Source organism: Mya arenaria, chromosome 10, assembly GCF_026914265.1.
Source record: "Mya arenaria isolate MELC-2E11 chromosome 10, ASM2691426v1".
In the NCBI taxonomy this organism is placed as follows: domain Eukaryota; kingdom Metazoa; phylum Mollusca; class Bivalvia; order Myida; family Myidae; genus Mya; species Mya arenaria.
In genome coordinates, this window is record NC_069131.1 from 34,867,488 (window position 1) to 34,894,101 (window position 26,614).

Consider the following 26,614-nt stretch of genomic DNA (forward strand, 5'->3'; position numbering starts at 1 on the left):
GTCGGAGACCGGATTCGAACCCGTGTCGCCAAAATTGCAGTCCAGCGTCGTATCCACTGAGCTACGGCGGCTTACTCTATTACTAACATAATTAAGCTATACACGTACCTCGGTAATATCACGTGACTAGCCAATCACGCATAAGGAATGAGTTCTACCTGGTAGACATACCCAGTAATCTTTTTAATGGAAACATACGAAATAACTGCTTATAAATTGTAAACTATGTGGTACTTCAGTTAGTAAGTTTCAATGCATTGTACACATCGATGCCAAGTTTATGTCATTTTTCGACAATTTTCTTTTTTTTTCGCTATTTTATCATACGGAGCACAGACCCTTTAAGCAGACTTTCGACATCCACAGATAAACGACTCCCGGTATCATGTTATTAAATATACATGGGTCATTACATTTTGAGCCGGTTGTCGATAAGTTTGACTGGGGTTCGTGATTCTATTTGGGCTAAAATACATCCTCACGCCGGCCAAATCATAATAGCCTCTTATAGAACAATACCGTAATCAAGTTGTTAAATTAAACCACTTGATTACGGTATTGTTCTATAAGAGGCTCTTAGGATTTGGCCGGCGTGAGGAAAATATTTAGCTGTTGGGGAACTAAGACATATAGTTAGTACATTTGTACATGATGTTTTCAATCTTTAAACATAATCCAAGAGTGAGGTTTAGATAGGCTGGCATCACAGAACATGGGTAGATTTTCGCTCCTTGTTGCCGTGTGTTTGATTGGATGTGTGTGGATGACCTCAGCCAGATGTGAGTATATAGTTCTAAATTATAAGCGATTATCTAGTAATCTTACCGGACAACCACTTTGAAATTCGGTCGATGATCATTTTTTTTTGTTATTCTCAATTCGTATATGACAAATGATGTATTGTATCAACCTGTATTTCGTGGGGTTCATGCTAGATGGTTGTAGATCAATATAGAAATGAAGGGTGTTGCAACAGCCTTGGTCTTAGTCCTCGAATTATTTATAACGAAACTCCTTTATTTATTACAACGTGTATGAACATTTTCAAGCGATAAACATGCCAGATATTACAACATAGGATTTTTTCTATAGAAGGTTTTTATATTGTGGCCGATTTCTGCAATTTCCTTTCTTCACATTTTTACGGCGATACGACAAAAACGCATCTATAATAAATTCGAAATGAAACACATAGTAGGTAAGCGAATCAGGGTGTCAATATACTTTACCATTTAATGCCTAGCGGAAGGCAAAAGGGCGCAAATGCGAAAGTTAGCCAAATGGCGAGGCGAAAATGCGACAGGTTTCATTTCGCCCCGCCTCCGTCACGATTTCGCCCTGCTGAGTTGCCAAATTTCGCATTTTCAATCTACGAAAACAATAATCCAAATGACAAAAATCAGCCACCATACTAAAGACTTTGTTATACAAAATCATTATACGGAACCAGCAAAGAGACAACTGTCACCATGTTGTATAATAAGCGGTGATTAAAGTAAACATCGCCGGTTCAATAACATTAAATCATCGATTAATTTTATCCTTGTGATTGAATGGCGAGTAAACTGCTTAGTTAAACAAAGTTATCTATTGAATCCAAGTCCACGATCTTTAATATGCTGATCAATTATGAGTAGCAAGTGGTTGCTGGTGGTTGCAGGTGGTTTTGCTTCATGTTAATAACACGATATGCTTAAAGTGACACACTCATTCAAAATCAAAACACACATGTATAACAAACATAAATTTTGAGTGATAAACCTTTAACTACTTGGAAAATAATGCAATTATGGAAAATATTAATTACTGAAAACAAGATTGTAGCCGTGTATTTAAAAGCAGAAAGCGCAAAAATGTTAAATGATTGGTAAATGCTTAAAGATTTACAGTGATCTTCTATATTCTCTTAAGGTAGAAATACAGCGTTTTATGCACATTTCCTTTAAATCAAATTCGGTATCCTTCATAAGAACAATTGTTTTTGACATTTATTCATCCTTTAAGGAATATTAAAACAATAGTATTAATTGTGGTAAATCTTTTTTGGGAGTAGGAATGCATCTTAAAGTTAAAGTCGTAACTACAACGATTGTAAAACACCTCGTTACAACAGTATATTAATCACTCTCGTTGGCATGATGTTGCGCGAGATTGCCGTCTTGTATTGTCGGGAAAACCGGAGAACTCGAAGAAAACTCCAACTTGGTGACCACTTACCAAACTCACATGCGCCCAGGCCAGAAATCGAACTAGGGTCGTTCGTAGATAAGAAGCGAATGAGCTAGCCACTGCCGGACACCGAACAATGTCTTTATATAATAGCTTCGACAATATTCTGATTCGACCCTTCATTGTTTTCATTTGTATATAATTATTTAAATTTTATAAAATTTATGTGTCACAAGAAAAATCGATGATCGTTTATGGTCAAAATAGAATTTTGCCTCAAAGCTGGCGCCCCAACGCCGGCGATAATCGATTTTGATTTTATTTTTTATCGCTAGCAATGAATTTATATAAATATATATAAATATGTGCTTTGCTTGAAATTAAACAGGAGTTTTACCAAATGATGTATGTTAAACAGATTCAAACCACAGTTTTTTAGTACTATTTAAGTTTTTTATTTATTTCAAAAGCAAATGTGACATTTACGTCTATGTTCGGAAGACATTTTATATCATTCATGAAAACACTTTGCAGTAACTTTTTTCTTCATATCATCAGTTTTGAATATGCCAAGTACTCCGATTATTTCCGATAATCGATATTCAACCCCTTTCGATTGAGAATGATTCACGACGGCAAATCCAGATTTACGCAAGTTAATCAAGAATGACGTAGTCATTGTGCATAAAGTTTTGGGCAAATATTCTTTCAACTTTCAACTTTTATTTCACAAAAGCACAAGGTCCCTACATAAGGACAGCATTAGCATACTTAATATATAATGCGCAATGGATACTGCTATATGAGATATTAAGTATTAATTAGTTTAACAAGGAGGTTTTTCATATGTTTTATTTTCAACTCTTACTTATAACTTCGAAAAACGAATACAACTATTTGGGTTATAGTTAATGTCTTAAACATATTGTTAGGAATAATGCATTGTTTCGACATACGATAAGTAACACTTTAAATATTCGCGTGTAACCGGCTATGGTTCGGTTGCTATTCTTTGTTACTAACGGGGTCCATTTCCGGAATAAATCAAGCAGAGAGGAGAGTTCTACACGTGTGAACTATCGGTTAAATAAACCACCAAAATTCACGTGTTTTGGAACAACCCTCGTTCGTCCAAAAGAGGAGGAAGAATAAGAGCAAACTATCCACAAAGGAATAACCGTCGTTAATATTATCTTCAGATATTCGACGGGAAGTCAAGGCAGACCAAGCGCTGGTCGATGATGATCTGCTTCACATGATAGAAAATTGGAGAGGACAATTGAGTAAGTGGCTTTTTGTGTTTAAGTACGCCTGCGACCGTGCAAAGAAATGGCTTTCATTGTGTTTTAGTTTGCCTGAGACCGTGAAAACAATTGGCTTAGTATGAGCTCAGTCACAAAGGTGGACATATGAATAATCTAGGGATGCAAAATAATATTCGAATATTCGTTCGCGACGTTTGAATATAAAATTCCATATTCGAGGCTTTTTTTGAATAACAACAGAACAAACTTTCGTCGGCTCATAGCGTCATGAAACCGGGAATTTACGATCTTCGCCGATTTTATTTCGCATTTTCACACAAATATGAATGAAGTGGTATTGAAATTATTCGATTATGTGTTTTGTCTTTTCAAAATGTATTGCTTTCTTGTATATTTACAGAAAATTCGGAATTTCAGAGGCTATTTTTTGAAAAAGATTCAGTGTCCGTCGCGTGTAGCGGCTACGATATAAAAGAGTAAAAAGTCCCCGGCTATTACCGAATCGAATAATGCTTGTTTACTATAACTACTCAAACAAAAATCATTTTGTTAATCAAATATTTGAATTTTCAATCAAAAGAATTACCGATTATTCAAATATCAACTTTGCCATTCGTTTGCATCCCTAGAATATTCACTATAGTTTTCAAGTGGTTCAGTGCATATATATTAAAAATTTAAACAATAAACAAAAACAGACTAAATGTCGAATAAGTATATACAGCAACTAAATATAAAGTTTAGTACGTTATCACATAATACGGTATTAAAAGCTTGATTCTCAGAAAGTTCGGTTTATATTTATATATTATTTATATATTTGATCAAAAAACATTACTGCATTTTCCTTACAAAGTCTGGTAGAATAACACGCATGAATATATGTGTTTTATCATTAAATATTAACATACCACCCTACTTTATGCCGTGTGCTCCGATTAAGAATTTTATTGTCTAAACAATCATCAAAATACCCAAAAGTAAATTCATTTAATGCATTTGTGTTGCAGTGTTTATTAAAGCAAAACCTTAATTAACATTTTCACGAAATATTATAAGAACATGTCAAACACTCAGTTATTTGTTATATCAGTTATTTGTAAAGTAAACGTATTATTTAATGGCCCCTGTATACACTTTGTAGTAAGTGTCACAAAACAGGTTTAATGTCTATTTGAAGCTGCCGTCAGATTGCGACGTGGGGTTGACAGTTCTTCAAGCGACACAGAGGATGAAAATAGTGATTTTGATGAAAGTAAACGCCGTTCCGATGACTCTGATGACTCCGATGACGACTCTGATGGCAATGATGATTCTAATGATTTCAATAAAAGAAAACGCCGTCCCAACAAATCTAACGACTCCGACGACGATTCGGATGATGACTCCGATGACGACTCTGATGACTCCAACGACGACTCTGATGATTCTATTGATTTGAATAAAAGAAAACGCCGTCCCAACAAATCTAACGACTCCGACGATGATTCTGATGACTCCGACGACGACTCTGATGAATCTAATGATTTCAATAAAAGAAAACGCCGTCCCAACAAATCTAACAACTCCGACGATGATTCTTATGATGACTCCAATGACGCCTCTGATGACTCCGACGACGACTCTGATGATTCTAATGATTTCAATAAAAGAAAACGCCGTCCCAACAAATCTAACGACTCCGACGACGATTCGGATGATGACTCCGACGACGACTCTGATGATTCTATTGATTTGAATAAAAGAAAACGCCATCCCAACAAATCTAACAACTCCGACGATGATTCTGATGATGACTCCAATGACGCCTCTGATGATTCTAATGATTTAAATAAAAGAAAACGCCGTCCCAACAAATCTAACAACTCCGACGATGATTCTGATGATGACTCCGACGACGACTCTGATGATTCTAATGATTTAAATAAAAGAAAACGCCGTCCCAACAAATCTAACAACTCCGACAATGATTCTGATGATGACTCCGACGACGACTCTGATGATTCTAATGATTTAAATAAAAGAAAACGCCGTCCCAACAAATCTAACAACTCCGACAATGATTCTGATGATGACTCCGACGACGACTCTGATGATTCTAATGATTTGAATAAAAGCAAACGCCGTCCCAACAAATCTAACGACTCCGACGACGATTCGGATGATGACTCCGACGACGACTCTGATGACTCCGACGACGACTCTGATGATTCTAATGATTTAAATAAAAGAAAACGCCGTCCCAACAAATCTAACAACTCCGACGATGATTCTGATGATGACTCCAACGACGACTCTGATAAATCTATTGATTTCAATAAAAGAAAACGCCGTCCCAACAAATCTAACAACTCCGACGATGATTCTGATGATGACTCCGACGACGACTCTGATGACTCCGACGACGACTCTGATGATTCTAATGATTTAAATAAAAGAAAACGCCGTCCCAACAAATCTAACGACTCCGACGACGATTCGGATGATGACTCCGACGACGACTCTGATGATTCTAATGATTTGAATAAAAGAAAACGCCTACCCAACAAATCTAACGACTCCGACGATGATTCTGATGATGACTCCGACGACGACTCTAATGACCCCGACGACGACTCTGATGATTCTAATGAATTAGATAAAAGAAAACGCCGTCCCAACAAATCTAACGACTCCGACGAGCTTTGTTGTTTTTTCACTGTAAAAAATATTGAGTTCGTAAATATACGTATACACCATGGAAAATGGAAAATACAAACGAAACTTGAAAAAATACATCACATTGGCGAAACTGAATCTCCGAATATTAAATTTATTTCAATTTTGTTCATATCATCATGAACACATTCTGAGGCGTTTAAAATGCATTTTCGTATAACTGATTGCGATTTGTTTTTGCAATGTTTCAATCTAGAAAATTGCTTAGTTTTTGTGTTCATCTGGCATTGTCTTCATACAGTGACAACAACTCCGACAATGATTCTGATGATGACTCCGACGACGACTCTGATGATTCTAATGATTTGAATAAAAGCAAACGCCGTCCCAACAAATCTAACGACTCCGACGACGATTCGGATGATGACTCCAACGACGACTCTGATGACTCCGACGACGACTCTGATGATTCTAATGATTTAAATAAAAGAAAACGCCGTCCCAACAAATCTAACAACTCCGACGATGATTCTGATGATGACTCCAACGACGACTCTGATAAATCTATTGATTTCAATAAAAGAAAACGCCGTCCCAACAAATCTAACAACTCCGACGATGATTCTGATGATGACTCCGACGACGACTCTGATGACTCCGACGACGACTCTGATGATTCTAATGATTTAAATAAAAGAAAACGCCGTCCCAACAAATCTAACGACTCCGACGACGATTCGGATGATGACTCCGACGACGACTCTGATGATTCTAATGATTTGAATAAAAGAAAACGCCTACCCAACAAATCTAACGACTCCGACGATGATTCTGATGATGACTCCGACGACGACTCTAATGACCCCGACGACGACTCTGATGATTCTAATGAATTAGATAAAAGAAAACGCCGTCCCAACAAATCTAACGACTCCGACGATGATTCGGATGGTGACTCCGACGACGAATCTGGTGATGACACCGACGACGACTCGAATACAGGTGATTCTAGTGATTCTGATGACAGAAAACGCCGTTCCAACGACTCTAACAACTCCGAGGACGATTCTTATGATGACACCGACGAGGCCTCTGATACAAAAGATTCTGATAAATGAAGTCGCAAATCCGACGATTCTGAAGACCCCGACCCGGCTCTGAGGAGAAGGATTCTGCAGATGGCAGTGATGTAGTTGTCGTTGTTGTTTAGTGTAACGGTTGAGCATACAAAAATACTTAAAAAATAAAAACTTAATAATTAAACTGAAAAACAGAACAAAATAAATATCAGTATAAGTGTTTGTCTTTGATTTCATATTCGGGGGATATTCTGTCGTCAGCGCTGCCTTATGAATATAAATGAGCAGCATATTCTTCTTACAGATGTAAAAAGTGTAGTCCAAGTCACACAAAAATAAAAACATGTTGCGTGATTTCATTAAACATGTTCTTCTTGTTTATAACCGGCAGAACTACTACAGTAACTAATGTGTCAAAAAATAAATCAATAAATCAACGAAAACTAAAAGGTCAAGACCAGTAGTCGAAAATTCAAAAATAAACCTTGTTTAGACGCACAAGGGCCAAAATAATAATGAACTATAAACACCACATACACCAATATTTATGCGAAAAGCTACAAAAACAAGCTCAGTAGCAAAAAGTGTAAACATAAACCCGGTTTAATGGCACTGGGTAAACGCCAAAGACATAAAATCACAAACAAGAAACATGGAAGAACAGCACAAAACTCCACAAGCAGAACAGTGCATACATACTATATATAAAAAATCTAGGTATGTTTTTCAAGGATTGTTAGGTACCGCAATGGAATGATCAGTGAAATGTAAATTAACTGGGGGGGGGGAGGGGGTAAACCAGTTTGTGTGCACAACCTCACTCTTATCCTAAAAATCCCGAATAAAGTAAAGACGTAAATGGTAAATCCTATCAAAGTATACATTGACTTGGGGAAATATAAACCCCGTTTAATGGCACAGGGTAAATGCCAAAGACATATAATACAAAAACGAACATTCACAAACCAGACACATGAAACAACACCACAAAACTCCACAAACAACTCAGTTCACATATACTATTTAAAGAAATCAAACTAGGGGTGTTTATCAACAACCACTTCAAACGGACCACAAACTAATGGAACTAAATGGTTGGATAAACGCTTTGGAACGGTCAGTGAAACTCGAGTTCACTAAAACACGATTCTACTGCTATGGGGCTTAAAATTTTACTCTCACAGATTAAACGTTTTGACAACTTTTTTTGTCTTTTTTTTTTGTCTTGGAACCAGCCATTTTTTTGCGAAAATCCATAGAAACCAGTTATATAATACTGCTGACAAAAAAATTCGAACGGAAATATGAAAATCTACCATCTGATCAGCCATCTTTTATCATTGGTTTGCAGATATATACGCAAAAATCTGCTATTTCCAAGACAAAAAATAGACCATTATAATCCTAAAATCAAGGTATACTTCGTTTACGGATGCATTGTAATGTAAATCAGATGGTGTTCAAACTTCATAACACGATAAAAAAAACGTTGACTGACGAGTTTGTGCCAGGCCGTCTGTAGTGTCTCACACATTTAAGAGTCCACAACAAACAACAAAAGGCTGGACTCATTATCCATTCGTGTTCATAGCAGAATCTGCATCAATCGCGTCAAAGTAAAATATATATGTAATAAAATATAAGTAATGTTAACGTATGCAAAATTGAGGTAAACACGTATCACGGTTTATTTCTTTGATGTAACGAATTTAATGATCGGTAGTTTTTAAAACGTCACCGTTTTTATCACGAAACTTTATACTTATAGGAAACTGGAGCAAAATAAAAAAATACTACATTTTCTTAAAATCAATTCTAGAAGCTGCATGCGTTTTTAACTTTAAATAATAGTCAGATGACATGAATTAAAATCTTAATGATTTAGAATGGGTGGAGTGAGCGTAGCGAAGGAGCCCTTCTTTATACTTAGGATATAACTTCATGTCATGTCAACGCAAAATCTGACACAGGGAATATGTATCAGATGAATGGCAGTAGGTGAACTTTTAAACATCCGCGAAAATTGAAAATCTTCATGATTTAGTCTAGTATTTAATGATTGCCTATCTGCAATTTCATTGGCTGAAAATGTAGGGTGTATTCTAACCCTTGTTAGTTTTTTTTTTTACAGAACAAGATTAGGACAGATGTACACATGTATATCAAAAATTAAACACATGAAATTGTATTACATATGTCAAGCGTCAATATCGTCATCCCACGGGATCATACCAGAATGTCGAAACGCGCCCAGGAGCGAACCGCCATACAACATGTATTGGAGCCGGTTTTCCTCACACACGGTTATAAATACATCAAACAGGGACATCAAATCGTTAAATTCCTCGTCTGTAATCATTTGAGCAAACGCCCTGTATCGTGGATTGTTTGTTCTGTTTAATAGGTTCATATTCCCCCATGCAGCTGCGAATTCCGGAGACGGCGAATCAATTGTTGAATTATTTATTTCGAACTGATTAAAATCATCACTGGCTGTCATCGTCGGCGTCTGGTTTGGAAGCAGCCAAAAGTCCGCCGGAAACTGGACATGATTAATGCCGACCACGCACGTAACGTCAGTCCAAGTTGCACGGGCCCTGTTCTCTGATACATCACACGCCGGGTTAATAGAATCATGATAAATGAGCTAGTCACTATAGCCGCGAATCCAATAAGCAACCCTCTCACTTTAGCTCCATTAAGGCGCATGCCTGATTTCTGGTAAATGAATGTAATTTTGATTTTTCTAATCCATTGGGCTTTCTATTCATTTAGATTAATCTAATTTAGCAGTATCATTAATGTCACGGAACTCCACAACAATTGGTTAATAGTTTGTGTCTGCTCTGTGTTACTGCTCTATGGAGTTCTCGCACTTATGTTTCAGACATTAATCTACTGCTTGAGGAAGTCGCTATATACATTGATACTGTATTAATATAAAATACGTTGTTGATTATTTGTGTATTTTTAAATAGTTTTTTTATGATTCAAGTTCATACAAATCATTATCAAAATTTATTACCTAAATTATATTGTATTAGTAATGGCTATTTTAATGCAACGTTTTTTTTTTGTAAATTGATATTTATAACTGATGCTCATCATGATCTAGTTCTTGAAAACTTCTGAAAGCGAATATTATATATAAAAATTATATTCACCAAAATTTTATCGGCTTATCTGCTGCGTCGTACGCTGATATCCCTAATACAACCGTAATCCATATCATGTATATATTGCGTTCATTTAGTTATTGTATAATTTCTTTTCAATGCAATTCACCTTTCAGATTACATGTTTACTAAATAAGTATGTAAATAGTTTCATCTTGAGATGAATAAATCCAATCGTAATCTTTATACCCCCACAAAAGAAGTTTGAGGGGGTATATAGGAGCGAGCTTGTCGGTCGGTCTGTCGTTCGGTCGGTCGGTCTGTCGGTTTTCGTGGTTTCCGGATGATAACTCATGAAAGGCTAGACAGATTTGAAAAAAAAATTGGTACACAGGTGTAACATACAGGTCAAGTTCGATATTGGGGCTGGTGGGGCCGAAGTCAAGGTCACTTTACTAAAAATAGAAAAACGGTTTCCGGACGATAACTCACGAAAGGCTTGACAGATTTGAAAAATTTTTGGTACACAGGTGTAACATCAGAAGATACAGGTCAAGTCCGATAGATCCTTCAAAAACTAAATGAGCAAATATTTACCTTAAAAGTAATTGACACTTGGAAAGATGAACAAACAAAACAAATCCAGCATGCTTCATTTGAACCAGATGCCAGTGGAATACCAGCAGAACTTAAGTATGGCATATTTGCCACAGTAGTGCTTTCTACAAATATTGACCTGTCAGATGGACTTGTTAATTCGGCTACAGGAACAGTCCTGAGATTTATTCCCAGGTGAATAAGGATGCATTCAAGCCCAAATATGTACTTGTAAATTTTGATGATGATCGTGTTGGAAGAAAAGCTACTGAATGCTCTAGATGTCTTATTCCAGAAGATATCAGCTAGAGCATCAGCTAGTTTTTCTTGTCAGCAGTTTAACTTTTTAATTACTCAACAGATTTAAATAAAACAATACATGCATGATAAAAGAAGATGCAGTGTGCAGTAACCTTGGAGTTATGGCCTCTTTTCAAAGGAATGGTTTGCCATTCCTGTGTCCAGGCGGCATTTGAGGGTATTCGTCACTCCTGTGACAGCTCTAGTTTGACTTATTTGCGCAGTTCAGCCACTTAAAACGTGAATGCTCCATTCAGGAACGTCAACGTGTAGGCCCGTTCAGTAAGATAAAACATGAATATTCCGTTCAGTAATATTTGCAATTTTTCACCTGAAACACATATAATTGTTCGACCCACTCCACGCGAGTAGAAATCAGTCAAACTAAATGGGTGAAATAACAAATCTTCACCTGCGCCCAAGTATCTTAAACTTCTGCAGTCAATATTCATCCGAAAAACCCATTTCTCTGAAAACAGGCTTCAAATCACAAGATAAAATAGATGAAGGTCCGATGAATATTAAATGTAGGCAAACTATATCAATATCAGATGCAGAATCGCTGTCCAATACCGACGGAATGGCGTCGAGCATCCCAAAACCGGCGGTCCCATGGCCCTTCGCGTCTCTACTAGTTAACCGGAAGCATGGCAGCACCTCGTCCAAGGAATCGATTCCCGGTCTTAATGAAAGCAGGTCCCAGTGGACGTTTTAATAATGAGTTGGGTCGTTGTGTTCTTCCGCAATTATTCTGCAGTGCGACCTGATCGATGGCATGTTAGAAGTTTTAGTCTTTTAAAAGTGATTAGGTAATAAAAGATGATATCACTTAAATTCGCTTTACAGTGCAATGTAAATGAAGTAAACAGATAGAGACAAAACTGTAAGGTTTAATTAGTATTTATTTCAATGAATCATTTTTCATTTTAAGACTGTTGGTCAGTATATTGGCGATTAAAGCAAAACATATGGCTCAAGACCACAGTTATCTGTCCCTCATTGACCAAGATCCTGATGTTAATGAAGAACAAAGAGTGCATGTGTTCAAGTATCAATATTTTATTAAATTTGAATGGAAAAAAAAAGAAACAAAATCTTTTTGCACAGAACTTGACTCAATTCGACACTCTTTTGCAGCAATTGATAGTTTCCAGTGTATATATTGGAAAATTCATATCCTGTGAAAGTCTGAAAATTGGTTGTTTGTAGCCGATTAACTCTTTTTGCGCTACGATTATGTACTTGTACTCGATTTTGACAGGCGGGTCAACGTGGTGTTTTATGTGATTATCTTTTGTGTCTTGAATTATTCTAGAACTGCCAGGTTCTTGTATTTCAATTCGGGCTGTTATAAAGTTAAAAGCTAGGTTAGTGTCTATATGTAGCATATAGTAAAAATTACTTAGGGCTCACGCCTGATATGGCAAGTAAAAAACCGATCAATAAGGAATTTAAAATTGAAATATTTCCCCAAAATACTGCCACCCCTTTGGTTCAACCATTATTGAACATTAAACGATAGTAACTTCTACATTTTTCCCATAGCGTTGTGTTGATAAGTTCATTTTTCCATAATATACAATAATACAATTTTAGAAAGTTTATTAACATTTCTCTATTTGCGATCTACGTTCAACTTTATAAAAGCTTTCTACGATTGTCGATGCTTAAAATTTGATTTTAGTGAAGTTAGGTGTAGCCTTATGCCTGTATTGATAAATCATTTGCAATTCCCACAGTTATTTTATAACTTATGACCTTTCCTTAAGTAAAGTAACTCACTGGTCAGATGATATAATAACTTACTTATATCTAAAATTATTTATTTTTCATTAATTTTATGTAATGTAACAAACTCTATTTTGACCTGCGTATTTGATACTGACATTAAAATGTTTTGTGTTTTATTGAGTTTTTTTTTTAATTAAAGCTAAAGGGCTTTTAAGGGGCAAATATAGTTGGACGCAAAATAATGGTTTTGTTTTGTTTCTTGATATTTTAATGCATTATGATGTTTAACGAATTTGTTCCCCAATTTAAAGTTTCGTGGCCACAAAATCGCCATTTAAATAAGCGCCAACATATGCTTCATTTTTTATCGGTACACAAATCATATGCTTTTTTTGTTTTCTCATTAAAGTCAACGATTAAAACATGATAATGCACTAAAATTAAAATTAATAATATTTATATCAACCAATGTTGTGTTGTTTTAATTGGCTATTCGTTTAGTTGCCCAAGCAGCGTTTTAATAATACTAGAGAGACAAATCCAGGTAGATGCTATAGATTTAGTGTGTAGAAGAACCTCATCTATGTGCTATAAATGAGGCGAATTGACTACAAGCGCAGTGGTAAACGCACTCGCTTCTCACCAAGGCGACCCGGGTTCGATTCCTAACCTCGGTGCATATGAGTTTGGTTAGTGGTCATCAAGCCGGACAAGTGGGTTTTCGCCGGGTACTCCGGTTTCCCCCACATTCTAAGACTACACTCTCGCGCAACATCGTGCCAACGAGAGTGACTTAGTATAAAGTATCATAGCTTTCGTCACAATTGTTGTAAAATAAATAACGTTCAAACTAATGTGTTACAAATGAGTACAAGGCGGTGTAAGCCATAATTATTATAATTTATTGACGAATTTTAGTGAAGAAAGCATCAGGTATTATATCAGAGATGACACAGTCACAAAGGCGTATAAATGTATTAGAGTGAAAGAAATACTTGAATTGATTGGAGCGGTTAAAATTTGAATTTGAGGGGAAACATTCAAAACGGCAATCAATTAACCGAAAGTCATGCGGGGTAACGGATAGCACCATCTGTCACAAACGGAAAGAAAGGATGCAAGTTTCTGCAAGGAACTGACACCTGTTTCCTGTCTGAAAGTGTATAACTTTCTTCCTTGTGCGAAAATGTTGACGTCACACATAAAGTGACGTCATAACTTCTGTCTAAAACGCTTCTAATATCTAATGGTACATGCGGTCGGAAAATGTAATATGAATATCTTGTAAGAGGAAACACTATTTCTTTTGAATAAATATAAATGTCTCGATCGGAATAAAGGTCCCATATGTGTGTCGTGTTTTCTCCAAAGAAGAAAATGTCAATGTATGGCCATTTGTTCCCATTAGCGCGCGTTTTATTGTAGAATTTCCACTGTCTGTCTGGCGGCGTGTGCAGACGACAACCGTGGACGTTCCCTAGGGTTTCCAGCAGCATGGACTTCTCACTTACGTTCATAAATACGTCAATATCGTCATCCCACGGGATCATACCAGAATGTCGAAACGCTCCAAGAAGCGAACCGCCATACAACATGTATGGGAGCCGGTGTTCCTCACACACGGTTATAAATACAGCAAACAGGGACATCAAATCGTTAAATTCCTCGTCTGTAATCATTTGAGCAAACGCCCTGTATCGTGGATTGTTTGTTCTGTTTAATAGGTTCATATTCCCCCATGCAGCTGCGAATTCCGGAGACGTCGAATCAATTGTTGAATTATTTATTTCGAACTGATTAAAACCATCACTGGCTGTCATCATCGGCATCTGGTGTGGAAGCAGCCAAAAGTCCACCGGAAACTGGACATGATTAACGTTAGCAGACCACGCACGTATCGTCAGTCCAAGTTGCACGGGCCCTGTTCTCTGATACATCACACGCCCGGCTAATAGAATCATGATAAATGAGCTAGTCACTATAGCCGCGAATCCAATAAGCAACCCTCTCACGCTTGCACCATAAAGGCACATGCCTGATTTCTGGTAAATGAATGTAAGTTTGATTTTTCTAATCCATTGGGCTTTCTATTCATTTAGATTAATCTGATTAGCAGTATCATTAATGTCACGGAACTCCACAACAAAAGGTTAATAGTTTGTGTTTGGTCTGTGTTACTGCTCTATTCTATTTCTCGCACTTGTGTTTCAGACATTAATCTTCTGCTTACGGGAGTCGCTACATCAATTGATACTGTGTCATTATAGAATTTGTTGCTGATGTGTTTTATTTTTATTTTATTTTTGTAATAGTTCTTTTTTTCATGTTTTAAGTTAATACAAATATCTTTCCAAAATTCATTGCTTAAATTATATTGTTATAATTATTTTTATTTGTAAGCAACATTTTTTAATTATGTTAACCTAACCCTGCCCAAACATGCTTGACCTAATTCTGAATAAAACTTAAACGGAAACTATAGAAATACATGTTCACTAAAAGTGTATTGTCTTATCTGGTGAATGCACAATTCAGGAACGTAAAACGTGTATGCTCCATTCAGTTAAATAAAACATGTATGCTCCGTTCAGTTAAATAAAACATGTATGCTCCGTTCAGTAGCGTTTAAAATATGCTTCGTTTAGTAGCGTAAAACGTGTATGCTCTGTTTAGTAAGGTAAAACTTGTATGTTCCGTTCAGAACGTATAACGTGCATGCTCCGTTCAGTAAGGCAAAACGTGTATGTTCCATTCAGTAACGTAAAACGTCTATGGTCCTTTCAGAAGGTAAAACTTGTATGTTCCATTCCAAATATGTTCCATTCAGTAAGGTAAAACTTGTATGTTCCATTCCGAATATGTTCCATTCAGAAGGTAAAACTTGTATGTTCCATTCCGAATATGTTCCTTTCAGTAAGGTAAAACTTGTATGTTCCATTCCGAATATGTTCCATTCAGTAAGGTAAAATGTGTATGTTCCATTCCGAATATGTTCCATTCAGTAAGGTAAAACTTGTATGTTCCATTCCGAATATGTTCCATTCAGTAAGGTAAAACTTGTATGTTCCATTCAGTAACGTTAAACGTGTATAGTCCGTTCAGAATGTAAAACTTGAATGTTCCATTTAGTAACGTAAAACGTGTATGGCCTGTTCAGAAGGTAAATCTTGTATGTTCCATTCCGAATATGTTCCGTTCAGTAAGGTAAAACTTGTATGTTCCATTCAGAATATGTTCCGTTCAGTAAGGTAAAACTTGTATGTTCCATTCCGAATATGTTCCATTCAGTAACGTTAAACATGTATGCTTCGTTCAGTAGCGTAAAATGTGTATGCTAAATTCCGTAAGATAAAACGTTTATGTTCCGTTCAGTAGCATTTACATTTTCTAATCTGAAACACATACATTATTTTCGACCCATTCTACACGAATGACCAAAAAATGGAATCAGTTAAACTAAATGGGTGAAATAACAAATCTTCACCTGCGCTCAAGAATCCGAAATATAAAAGCCAACACTTCTAACGTCACTATTCATCCGAAAAACTCATTTCTCTGAAAACAGGCTTCAAATCACAAGACTAGATAGATGAAGGTCAGATGAATATTGAATGTAGGCAAACTTTATCAATATCAGACGCAGAATCGCTGTCCAATACCGACGGAATGGCGTCGAGCATCCCAAAACCGGCGGTCCCATGGCCCTTCGCGTCTCTACTAGTTAACCGGAAGCGTGACAGCATCTCATCAAGAAAGCCGATTCCCTGTCTTAATGGTCGGTCCCAGTGGACGTTTTAATAATAAGTTGGGCCGTTTTGTTTCTCCGAAAATATTCTGCAATGTGAAATGATCGATGGCATGTTATTGTTTAGTTTGTTAGAAAATTGATGTTTAATAGAAGAGGAATTTGAATTCAATTTACAGTGCGATGTAAATAAAGTTAAAAAATAAAGATAAAACTATTTGGCTTAAGTACGCAGTGTTTGTATAACACATGAAACAGGCAACAATATTACTGTTATACATAACTGTAATAAGTCAATAATTGTGAAATTCTTCAAACAGGGAATTAAACTTTCGTCCCCAGCCAATTTTTCCACTTTTCATTTCTACACGAGAGCCAATTTCAGCTACACATTAACCACTAATTGACCGATATTCTGACCATGTGTTTAATCATGTTATCATATCTAGGGAGTTGCTGTAGTTCAGGTCAAGATTTGGAAAATGTATTTAATTTTGCCCAGACAGACGTGAAGAGTTATCAAGTGTTAGACATAATTACTGAGTACTTAATTTAGTAAAACTTATTATTTACTTATTCTTAAACAAAAATATGTTGTTTTTAATGAGTAACATTATTTTTTTAGACATATGACAGATGTTAATAAAAATGGTATGGTTAACCAACTGTTTTATTTGGAATGAAAATGTAACTCAACTCAACTCAACTATACTTTATTGTAAATAAAGGCCTCCGGCCCAGAATACAACATAACATTGTAAATAGTATATAATTTAAATAGTGCCCCCTTTCTATATCGATTATCTATCGGTTTTCAATAGCAATCATTATTTTTGAAACATAGTATGCTACTTGCTTTAAAGTGTATGCATCTTGGAAACTCATTAAGTTAATAAATGTTGACTGACATGTCTGACCATTGAACCAATTAAAAGGTAATTTGTTCTCATTTCCCCGTATTGAGGACACTCAAAAAAGGCATGATACTCATTTTCAATGATCTGTACGTTCAGACGTGTGAGACAATAAAAACAGATGCGATCATTACGCTGAACATTATAATGTCTGCCTAATTCTATATTTGGTTTATGATAGAGCATCTAAATCTCGCTAGTGATCGCCTTATCTGAAATGGTATGTCAATGAATAAGTACTTTTCAGGATTCAATAGCGATTTAAAGCAGTTATAAGTATCGTAACCTATATTACATTATATATGAATCTGGCCGTCTCATAGGTCGAATTATATTTAACGGTATGCTTTACTAAGCGTATGGATATTGATTTTAAAATGTCAGATTTATTGGGTTCGCATTTTTTAACAAAAACACACACTCTTATTATTCATTTTTAACGCTTTGTTGTTTTTTTCACTGTAAAAAATATTGAGTTCGTAAATATACGTATACACCATGGAAAATGGAAAATACAAACGAAACTTGAAAAAATACATCACATTGGCGAAACTGAATCTCCGAATATTAAATTTATTTAAATTTTGTTCATATCATCATGAACACATTCTGAGGCGTTTAAAATGCATTTTCGTATAACTGATTGCGATTTGTTTTTGCAATGTTTCAATCTAGAAAATTGCTTAGTTTTGTGTTCATCTGGCATTGTCTTCATACAGTGACCGGTGAAAGAATATAGTTTGACCCCCATATAATCATGGCAATGGTCGCGGTCCTTGAGTGACTCCTTTTCTGTACAATATTGACCCCCCCCCACACACCCCCAAATAATAACATGACTCCCAACGATCGTTACTGTAAATAGGTATTTAACCCCACCGAACAGAACCGACTATGTTGGTCATTTAATACGTGTGCTCTTAAGTCTTAGTAATGAAGGTGGTAATGCTGCAGCTATTGCTGTTGATACTACCCCTACTGCTTCTGCTATTGCCACTGTCAACACCACCACAACCACCACCATCACCACCACCTATGATGATGATGATGATGATGATGATGATACCCCTAAAGCTACTGCCGCTCCATATGAATTGTTGTTGTTGTTGTTGTTGTTGTTGTTGTTACCACTTCTACAACAACAGCTACTACTATTCCTTCTACTAACTATCATATATCTACTACTGATGCTGTTAGTCTCGCGTTAATCAACTATATGTTGCTGTGAATGGAGGAACTAAGCTTTTTGTAACAATGCGAAGACCCTTCATTTATCTATTTATAATGAGCGCAAAGTACAATGAACCCTTAAAGGGACTGTACACCAGATTCGCACCAAAAACAAAAAATCTGTAAAATATCTCAGGACAATTAACTAATGGAATGTGTTACGCTTTGATATCATAATTGTATAAAAATACCAAAATGTAAAAAAAAATGTGTCGGAGACCGGATTCGAACCCGTGTCGCCAAAATTGCAGTCCAGCCTCGTATCCACTGAGCTACGGCGGCTTACTCTATTACTAACATAATTAAGCTATACACGTACCTCGGTAATATCACGTAACTGCTTATAAATTGTAAACTACTAAGTATGTGGTACTTCAGTTAGTAAGTTTCAATACATTGTACACATCGATGCCAAGTTTATGTCATTTTTCGACAATTTTCTTTTTTTTTCGCTATTTTATCATACGGAGCACAGACCCTTTAAGCAGACTTTCGACATCCACAGATAAACGACTCCCGGTATCATGTTATTAAATATACATGAGTCATTACATTTTGAGCCGGTTGACGATAAGTTTGACTGGGGTTCGTGATTCTATTTGGGCTAAAAAACTTCCTCACGCCGGCCAAATCCTAAGAGCCTCTTATAGAACAATACCGTACTCAAGTTGTTAAATTAAACCACTTGATTACGGTATTGTTCTATAAGAGGCTCTTAGGATTTGGCCGGCGTGAGAAAAATATTTAGCTGTTGGGGAACTAAGACATATAGTTAGTACATTTGTACATGATGTTTTCAATCTTTAAACATAATCCAAGAGTGAGGTTTAGATAGTTAAATACTGTTATCATGGAGATTGTTCATAAACGATATCAAAGATGTAATGCTTAGCTTAGTTAATTAATAATTATACTTTTTATAGTTAAGAAAATCATGTCAATACTTAATAATAAACTATTATTGAAATTTATGATTTATTTTTGACAAGTGTCGTAATAAACAAAGTGAGATGAAGCGTTAAACCTAAGAAACATGCACTATAGAAAGATTTTCCGAAAAATGACCCAAATCATTGCTCCCCTGAATTTCATGCTGGTCGTAATGGCCATTAAATGAAATGAATTAGCTGTTACAGCAGATAACTGATAAAAATTACATGGAGAACCAAGTCAGCCCTTTAACCCTTAGCACAAAACCACTGAATGGAACATAATGCATATGCTGCTAAAATCCAGGTATATGCTGGCATACAGGGGTTTCCTTTTTAATCGAAAATTGGATAGGCATGCATGGTTTCAATTTAATTTCTTCTTTTTTAATTTAATTTTTTTTACGCCATTTGGCCACACGATACACAAAAAAAATGTTGTATAAATAAATCAAATTAAAATAAATTAAACCAATAAAAGTCAATCTGTTGTGTTATGAGTTCAGATGGGTATCATATAGTTCAAACATCGGCTACTCATGTGCGTTCGCTTAGAAACAAAGAATATACATATCATATATATCATTCCAATCGATTTAAATAACGATAACTCAACCTGTGAAACAAGAACCGTTAAGTAGGTTAAAGCCTTTTGGCCACATGGAAGAAAAACAACTGTGTTACAAATATAAAACAAAAATAAACCAATAAAAGTTAATTTGTTGTGTTATTAATTTAGATGAGTATCAAATAGTTCATACGTAGGTAACTCATATATATACGCTCATTTAGAAACAAAGAATATACAACGTAAATTTTATTCCAAGCGTTTTAAAATTACGAATACTTTACTGTAAAAAGTTGAAACAAGGACGGCCGGCTGGCATCACAGAACATGGGTAGATTTTCGCTCCTAGTTGCCGTGTGTTTGATTGGATGTGTGTGGATGACCTCAGCCAGATGTGAGTATATAGTTCTAAATTATAAGCGATTATCTAGTAATCTTACCGGACAACCACTTTGAAATTCGGTCGATGATCATTTTTTTTTTGTTATTCTCAATTCGTATATGACAAATGATGTATTGTATCAAACTGTATTTCGTGGGGTTCATGCTAGATGGTTGTAGATCAATATAGAAATGAAGGGTGTTGCAACAGCCTTGGTCTTAGTCCTCGAATTATTTATAACGAAACTCCTTTATTTATTACAACGTGTATGAACATTTTCAAGCGATAAACATGCCAGATATTACAACATAGGATTTTTTCTAACGAAGGTTTTGATATTGTGGCCGATTTCTGCAATTTCCTTTCTTCACATTTTTACGGCGATACGACAAAAACGCATTTATAATAAATTCGAAATGAAACACATAGTAGGTAAGCGAATCAGGGTGTCAATATACTTTACCATTTAATGCCTAGCGGAAGGCAAAAGGGCGCAAATGCGAAAGTTAGCCAAATGGCGAGGCGAAAATGCGACAGGTTTCATTTCGCCCCGCCTCCGTCACGATTTCGCCCTGCTGATTTGCCAAATTTCGCATTTTCAATCTACGAAAACAATAATCCAAATGACAAAAATCAGCCACCATACTAAAGACTTTGTTATACAAGATCAATATACGGAACCAGCAAAGAGACAACTGTCACCATGTTGTATAATAAGCGGTGATTAAAGTAAACATCGCCGGTTCAATAACATTAAATCATCGATTAATTTTATCCTTGTGATTGCATGGCGAGTAAACTGCTTAGTTAAACAAAGTTATCTATTGAATCCAAGTCCACGATCTTTAATATGCTGATCAATTATGAGTAGCAAGTGGTTGCTGGTGGTTGCAGGTGGTTTTGCTTCATGTTAATAACACGATATGCTTAAAGTGACACACTCATTCAAAATCAAAACACACATGTATAACAAACATAAATTTTGAGTGATAAACCTTTAACTACTTAATAATGCAATTATGGAAAATATTAATTACTGAAAACAAGATTGTAGCCGTGTATTTAAAAGCAGAAAGCGCAAAAATGTTAAATGATTGGTAAATGCTTAAAGATTTACAGTGATCTTCTATATTCTCTTAAGGTAGAAATACAGCATTTTATGCACATTTCCTTTAAATCAAATTCGGTATCCTTCATAAGAACAATTGTTTTTGACATTTATTCATCCTTTAAGGAATATTAAAAAATAGTATTAATTGTGGTAAATCTTTTTTGGGAGTAGGAATGCATCTTAAAGTTAAAGTTCTAACTATTTATTTTACAACGATTGTAAAACACCTCGTTACAACAGTATATTAATCACTCTCGTTGGCATGATGTTGCGCGAGATTGCCGTCTTGTATTGTCGGGAAAACCCGAGAACTCGAAGAAAACTCCAACTTGGTGACCACTTACCAAACTCACATGCGCCCAGGCCAGAAATCGAACTAGGGTCGTTCGTAGATAAGAAGCGAATGAGCTAGCCACTGCCGGACACCGAACAATGTCTTTATATTATAGCTTCGACAATATTCTGATTCGACCCTACATTGTTTTCATTTGTATATAATTATTTAGATTTTATAAAATTTATGTGTCACAAGAAAAATCGATGATCGTTTATGGTCAAAATAGAATTTTGCCCCAAAGCTGGCGCCCCAAAGCCGGCGATAATCGATTTTGACTTTATTTTTTATCGCTAGCAATGAATTTATATAAATATATATAAATATGTGCTTTGCTTGAAATTAAACAGGAGTTTTACCAAATGAAGTATGTTAAACAGATTCAAACCACAGTTTTTTAGTACTATTTAAGTTTTTTATTTATTTCAAAAGCAAATGTGACATTTACGTCTATGTTCGGAAGATATTTTATATCATTCATGAAAACACTTTGCAGTAACTTTTTTCTTCATATCATCAGTTTCGAATATGCCAAGTACTCCGATTATTTCCGATAATCGATATTCAACCCCTTTCGATTGAGAATGATTCACGACGGCAAATCCAGATTTACGCAGGTTAATCAAGAATGACGTAGTCATTGTGCATAAAGTTTTGGCCAAATATTCTTTCAACTTTCAACTTTTATTTCACAAAAGCACAAGGTCCCTACATAAGGACAGCATTAGCATACTTAATATATAATGCGCAATGGATACTGCTATATGAGATATTAAGTATTAATTAGTTTAACAAGGAGGTTTTTCATATGTTTTATTTTCAACTCTTACTTATAACTTCGAAAAACGAATACAACTATTTGGGTTATAGTTAATGTCTTAAACATATTGTTAGGAATAATGCATTGTTTCGACATACGATAAGTAACACTTTAAATATTCGCGTGTAACCGGCTATGGTTCGGTTGCTATTCTTTGTTACTAACGGGGTCCATTTCCGGAATAAATCAAGCAGAGAGGAGAGTGTACACGTGTGAACTATCGGTTAAATAAACCATCAAAATTCACGTGTTTTGGAACAACCCTCGTTCGTCCAAAAGAGGAGGAAGAATAAAAGCAAACTATCCACAAAGGAATAACTGTCGTTAATATTATCTTCAGATATTCGACGGGAAGTCAAGGCAGACCAAGCGCTGGTCGATGATGATCTGCTTCACATGATAGAAAATTGGAGAGGCCAATTGAGTAAGTGGCTTTTTTGTGTTTAAGTACGCCTGCGACCGTGCAAAGAAATGGCTTTCTTTGTGTTTTAGTTTGCCTGAGACCGTGCAAACAATTGGCTTAGTATGAGCTCAGTCACAAAGGTGGACATATGAATAATCTAGGGATGCAAAATAATATTCGAATATTCGTTCGCGACGTTTGAATATAAAATTCCATATTCGAGGCTTTTTTTTGAATAACAACAGAACAAACTTTCGTCGGCTCATAGCGTCATGAAACCGGGAATTTACGGTCTTCGCCGATTTTATTTCGCATTTTCACACAAATATGAATGAAGTGGAATTGAAATTATTCGATTATGTGTTTTGTCTTTTCAAAATGTATTGCTTTCTTGTATATTTACAGAAAATTCGGAATTTCAGAGGCTATTTTTTGAAAAAGATTCAGTGTCCGTCGCGTGTACCGGCTACGACATAAAAGAGTAAAATGTCCCCGGCTATTACCGAATCGAATAATGCTTGTTTACTATAACTACTCAAAAAAATCATTTTGTTAATCGAATATTTGAATATTCAATCAAAAGAATTACCGATTATTCAAATATCAACTTTGCCATTCGTTTGCATCCCTAGAATATTCACTATAGTTTTCAAGTGGTTCAGTGCATATATATTAAAAATTTAAACAATAAACAAAAACAGACTAAATGTCGAATAAGTATATACAGCAACTAAATATAAAGTTTAGTACGTTATCACATAATACGGTATTAAAAGCTTGATTCTCAGAAAGTTCGGTTTATATTTATATATTATTTATATATTTGATCAAAAAACATAACTGCATTTTCCTTACAAAGTCTGGTAGAATAACACGCATGAATATATGTGTTTTATCATTAAATATTAACATACCACCCTACTTTATGCCGTGTGCTCCGATTAAGAATTTTATTGTCTAAACAATCATCAAAATACCAAAAAGTAAATTCATTTAATGCATTTGTGTTGCAGTGTTTATTAAAGCAAAACCTTAATTAACATTTTCACGAAATATTATAATTACATGTCAAACACTCAGTTATTTGTTATATCAGTTATTTGTAAAGTAAACGTATTATTTAATGGCCCCTGTATACACTTTGTAGTAAGTGTCACAAAACAGGTTTAATGTCTATTTGAAGCTGCCGTCAGATTGCGACGTGGGGTTGACAGTTCTTCAAGCGACACAGAGGATGAAAATAGTGATTTTGATGAAAGTAAACGCCGTTCCGATGACTCTGATGACTCCGATGACGACTCTGATGGCAATGATGATTCTAATGATTTCAATAAAAGAAAACGCCGTCCCAACAAATCTAACGACTCCGACGACGATTCGGATGATGACTCCGACGACGACTCTGATGACTCCAACGACGACTCTGATGATTCTATTGATTTGAATAAAAGAAAACGCCGTCCCAACAAATCTAACGACTCCGACGATAATTCTGATGACTCCGACGACGGCTCTGATGATTCTAATGATTTGAATAAAAGAAAACGCCGTCCCAACAAATCTAACAACTCCGACGATGATTCGGATGATGACTCCAATGACGCCTCTGATGACTCCGACGACGACTCTGATGATTCTAATGATTTCAATAAAAGAAAACGCCGTCCCAACAAATCTAACGACTCCGACGACGATTCGGATGATGACTCTGACGACGACTCTGATGATTCTATTGATTTGAATAAAAGAAAACGCCGTCCCAACAAATCTAACGACTCCGACGATGATTCTGATGATGACTCCAATGACGCCTCTGATGATTCTAATGATTTAAATAAAAGAAAACGCCGTCCCAACAAATCTAACAACTCCGACGATGATTCTGATGATGACTCCGACGACGACTCTGGTGATTCTAATGATTTGAATAAAAGAAAACGCCGTCCCAACAAATCTAACAACTCCGACGATGATTCTGATGATGACTCCAATGACGACTCTGATTATTCTAATGCTTTAAATAAAAGAAAACGCCGTCCCAACAAATCTAACAACTCCGACAATGATTCTGATGATGACTCCGACGACGACTCTGATGATTCTAATGATTTCAATAAAAGAAAACGCCGTCCCAACAAATCTAACAACTCCGACAATGATTCTGATGATGACTCCGACGACGACTCTGATGATTCTAATGATTTGAATAAAAGAAAACGCCGTCCCAACAAATCTAACAACTCCGATGATGATTCTGATGATGACTCCAACGACGACTCTGATGACTCCGACGACGACTCTGATGATTCTAATGATTTAAATAAAAGAAAACGCCGTCCCAACAAATCTAACAACTCCGACGATGATTCTGATGATGACTCCAACGACGAATCTGATAAATCTATTGATTTCAATAAAAGAAAACGCCGTCCCAACAAATCTAACAACTCCGACGATGATTCTGATTATGACTCCAACGACGACTCTGATGACTCCGACGACGACTCTGATGATTCTAATGATTTAAATAAAAGAAAACGCCGTCCCAACAAATCTAACGACTCCGACGACGATTCGGATGATGACTCCGACAACGACTCTGATGATTTTAATGATTTGAATAAAACAAAACGCCGTCCCAACAAATCTAACGACTCCGACGATGATTCTGATGATGACTCCGACGACGACTCTAATGACTCCGACGACGACTCTGATGATTCTAATGATTTAAATAAAAGAAAACGCCGTCCCAACAAATCTAACGACTCCGACGATGATTCTGATGATGACTCCGACGACGAATCTGGTGATGACACCGACGACGACTCGAATACAGATGATTCTAGTGATTCTGATGACAGAAAACGCCGTTCCAACGACTCTAACAACTCCGAGGACGATTCTTATGATGACACCGACGAGGCCTCTGATACAAAAGATTCTGATAAATGAAGTCGCAAATCCGACGATTCTGAAGACCCCGACCCGGCTCTGAGGAGAAGGATTCTGCAGATGGCAGTGATGTAGTTGTCGTTGTTGTTTAGTGTAACGGTTGAGCATACAAAAATACTTAAAAAATAAAAACTTAATAATTAAACAGAACAAAATAAATATCAGTATAAGTGTTTGTCTTTGATTTCATATTCGGGGGATATTCTGTCGTCTGCGCTGCCTTTTGAATATAAATGAGCAGCATATTCTTCTTACAGATGTAAAAAGTGTAGTCCAAGTCACACAAAAATAAAAACATGTCGCGTGAT

At 36.0% G+C, this 26,614-nt stretch overlaps 1 protein-coding gene across 1 annotated transcript; it reads left to right on the forward strand.

The window, feature by feature from the left end:
• Positions 1–646: 646 nt before the first annotated feature.
• On the forward strand, positions 647–26,306 carry LOC128204632 (dentin sialophosphoprotein-like). The gene is made up of 7 exons (XM_052906033.1): positions 647–779; positions 3,369–3,452; positions 4,615–6,266; positions 6,329–7,207; positions 20,599–20,695; positions 23,289–23,372; positions 24,535–26,306. Exons 1-7 carry the CDS (start codon positions 713–715, stop codon positions 26,304–26,306), a joined length of 4,635 nt encoding a protein of 1,544 aa, XP_052761993.1. The 5' UTR covers positions 647–712.
• Positions 26,307–26,614: the final 308 nt, after the last annotated feature.

Coding starts and splice junctions, on each gene's coding strand:
- LOC128204632 (XM_052906033.1), top strand. CDS start 713: ATGGGTAGATTTTCGCTCCTTGTTGCCGTGTGTTTGATTGGATGTGTG. Junction 7,208..20,598: donor ATACAAAAGATTCTGATAAA/TGAAGTCGCAAA, acceptor GTAAAAAGTTGA/AACAAGGACGGCCGGCTGGC. Junction 20,696..23,288: donor GTGGATGACCTCAGCCAGAT/GTGAGTATATAG, acceptor TATTATCTTCAG/ATATTCGACGGGAAGTCAAG.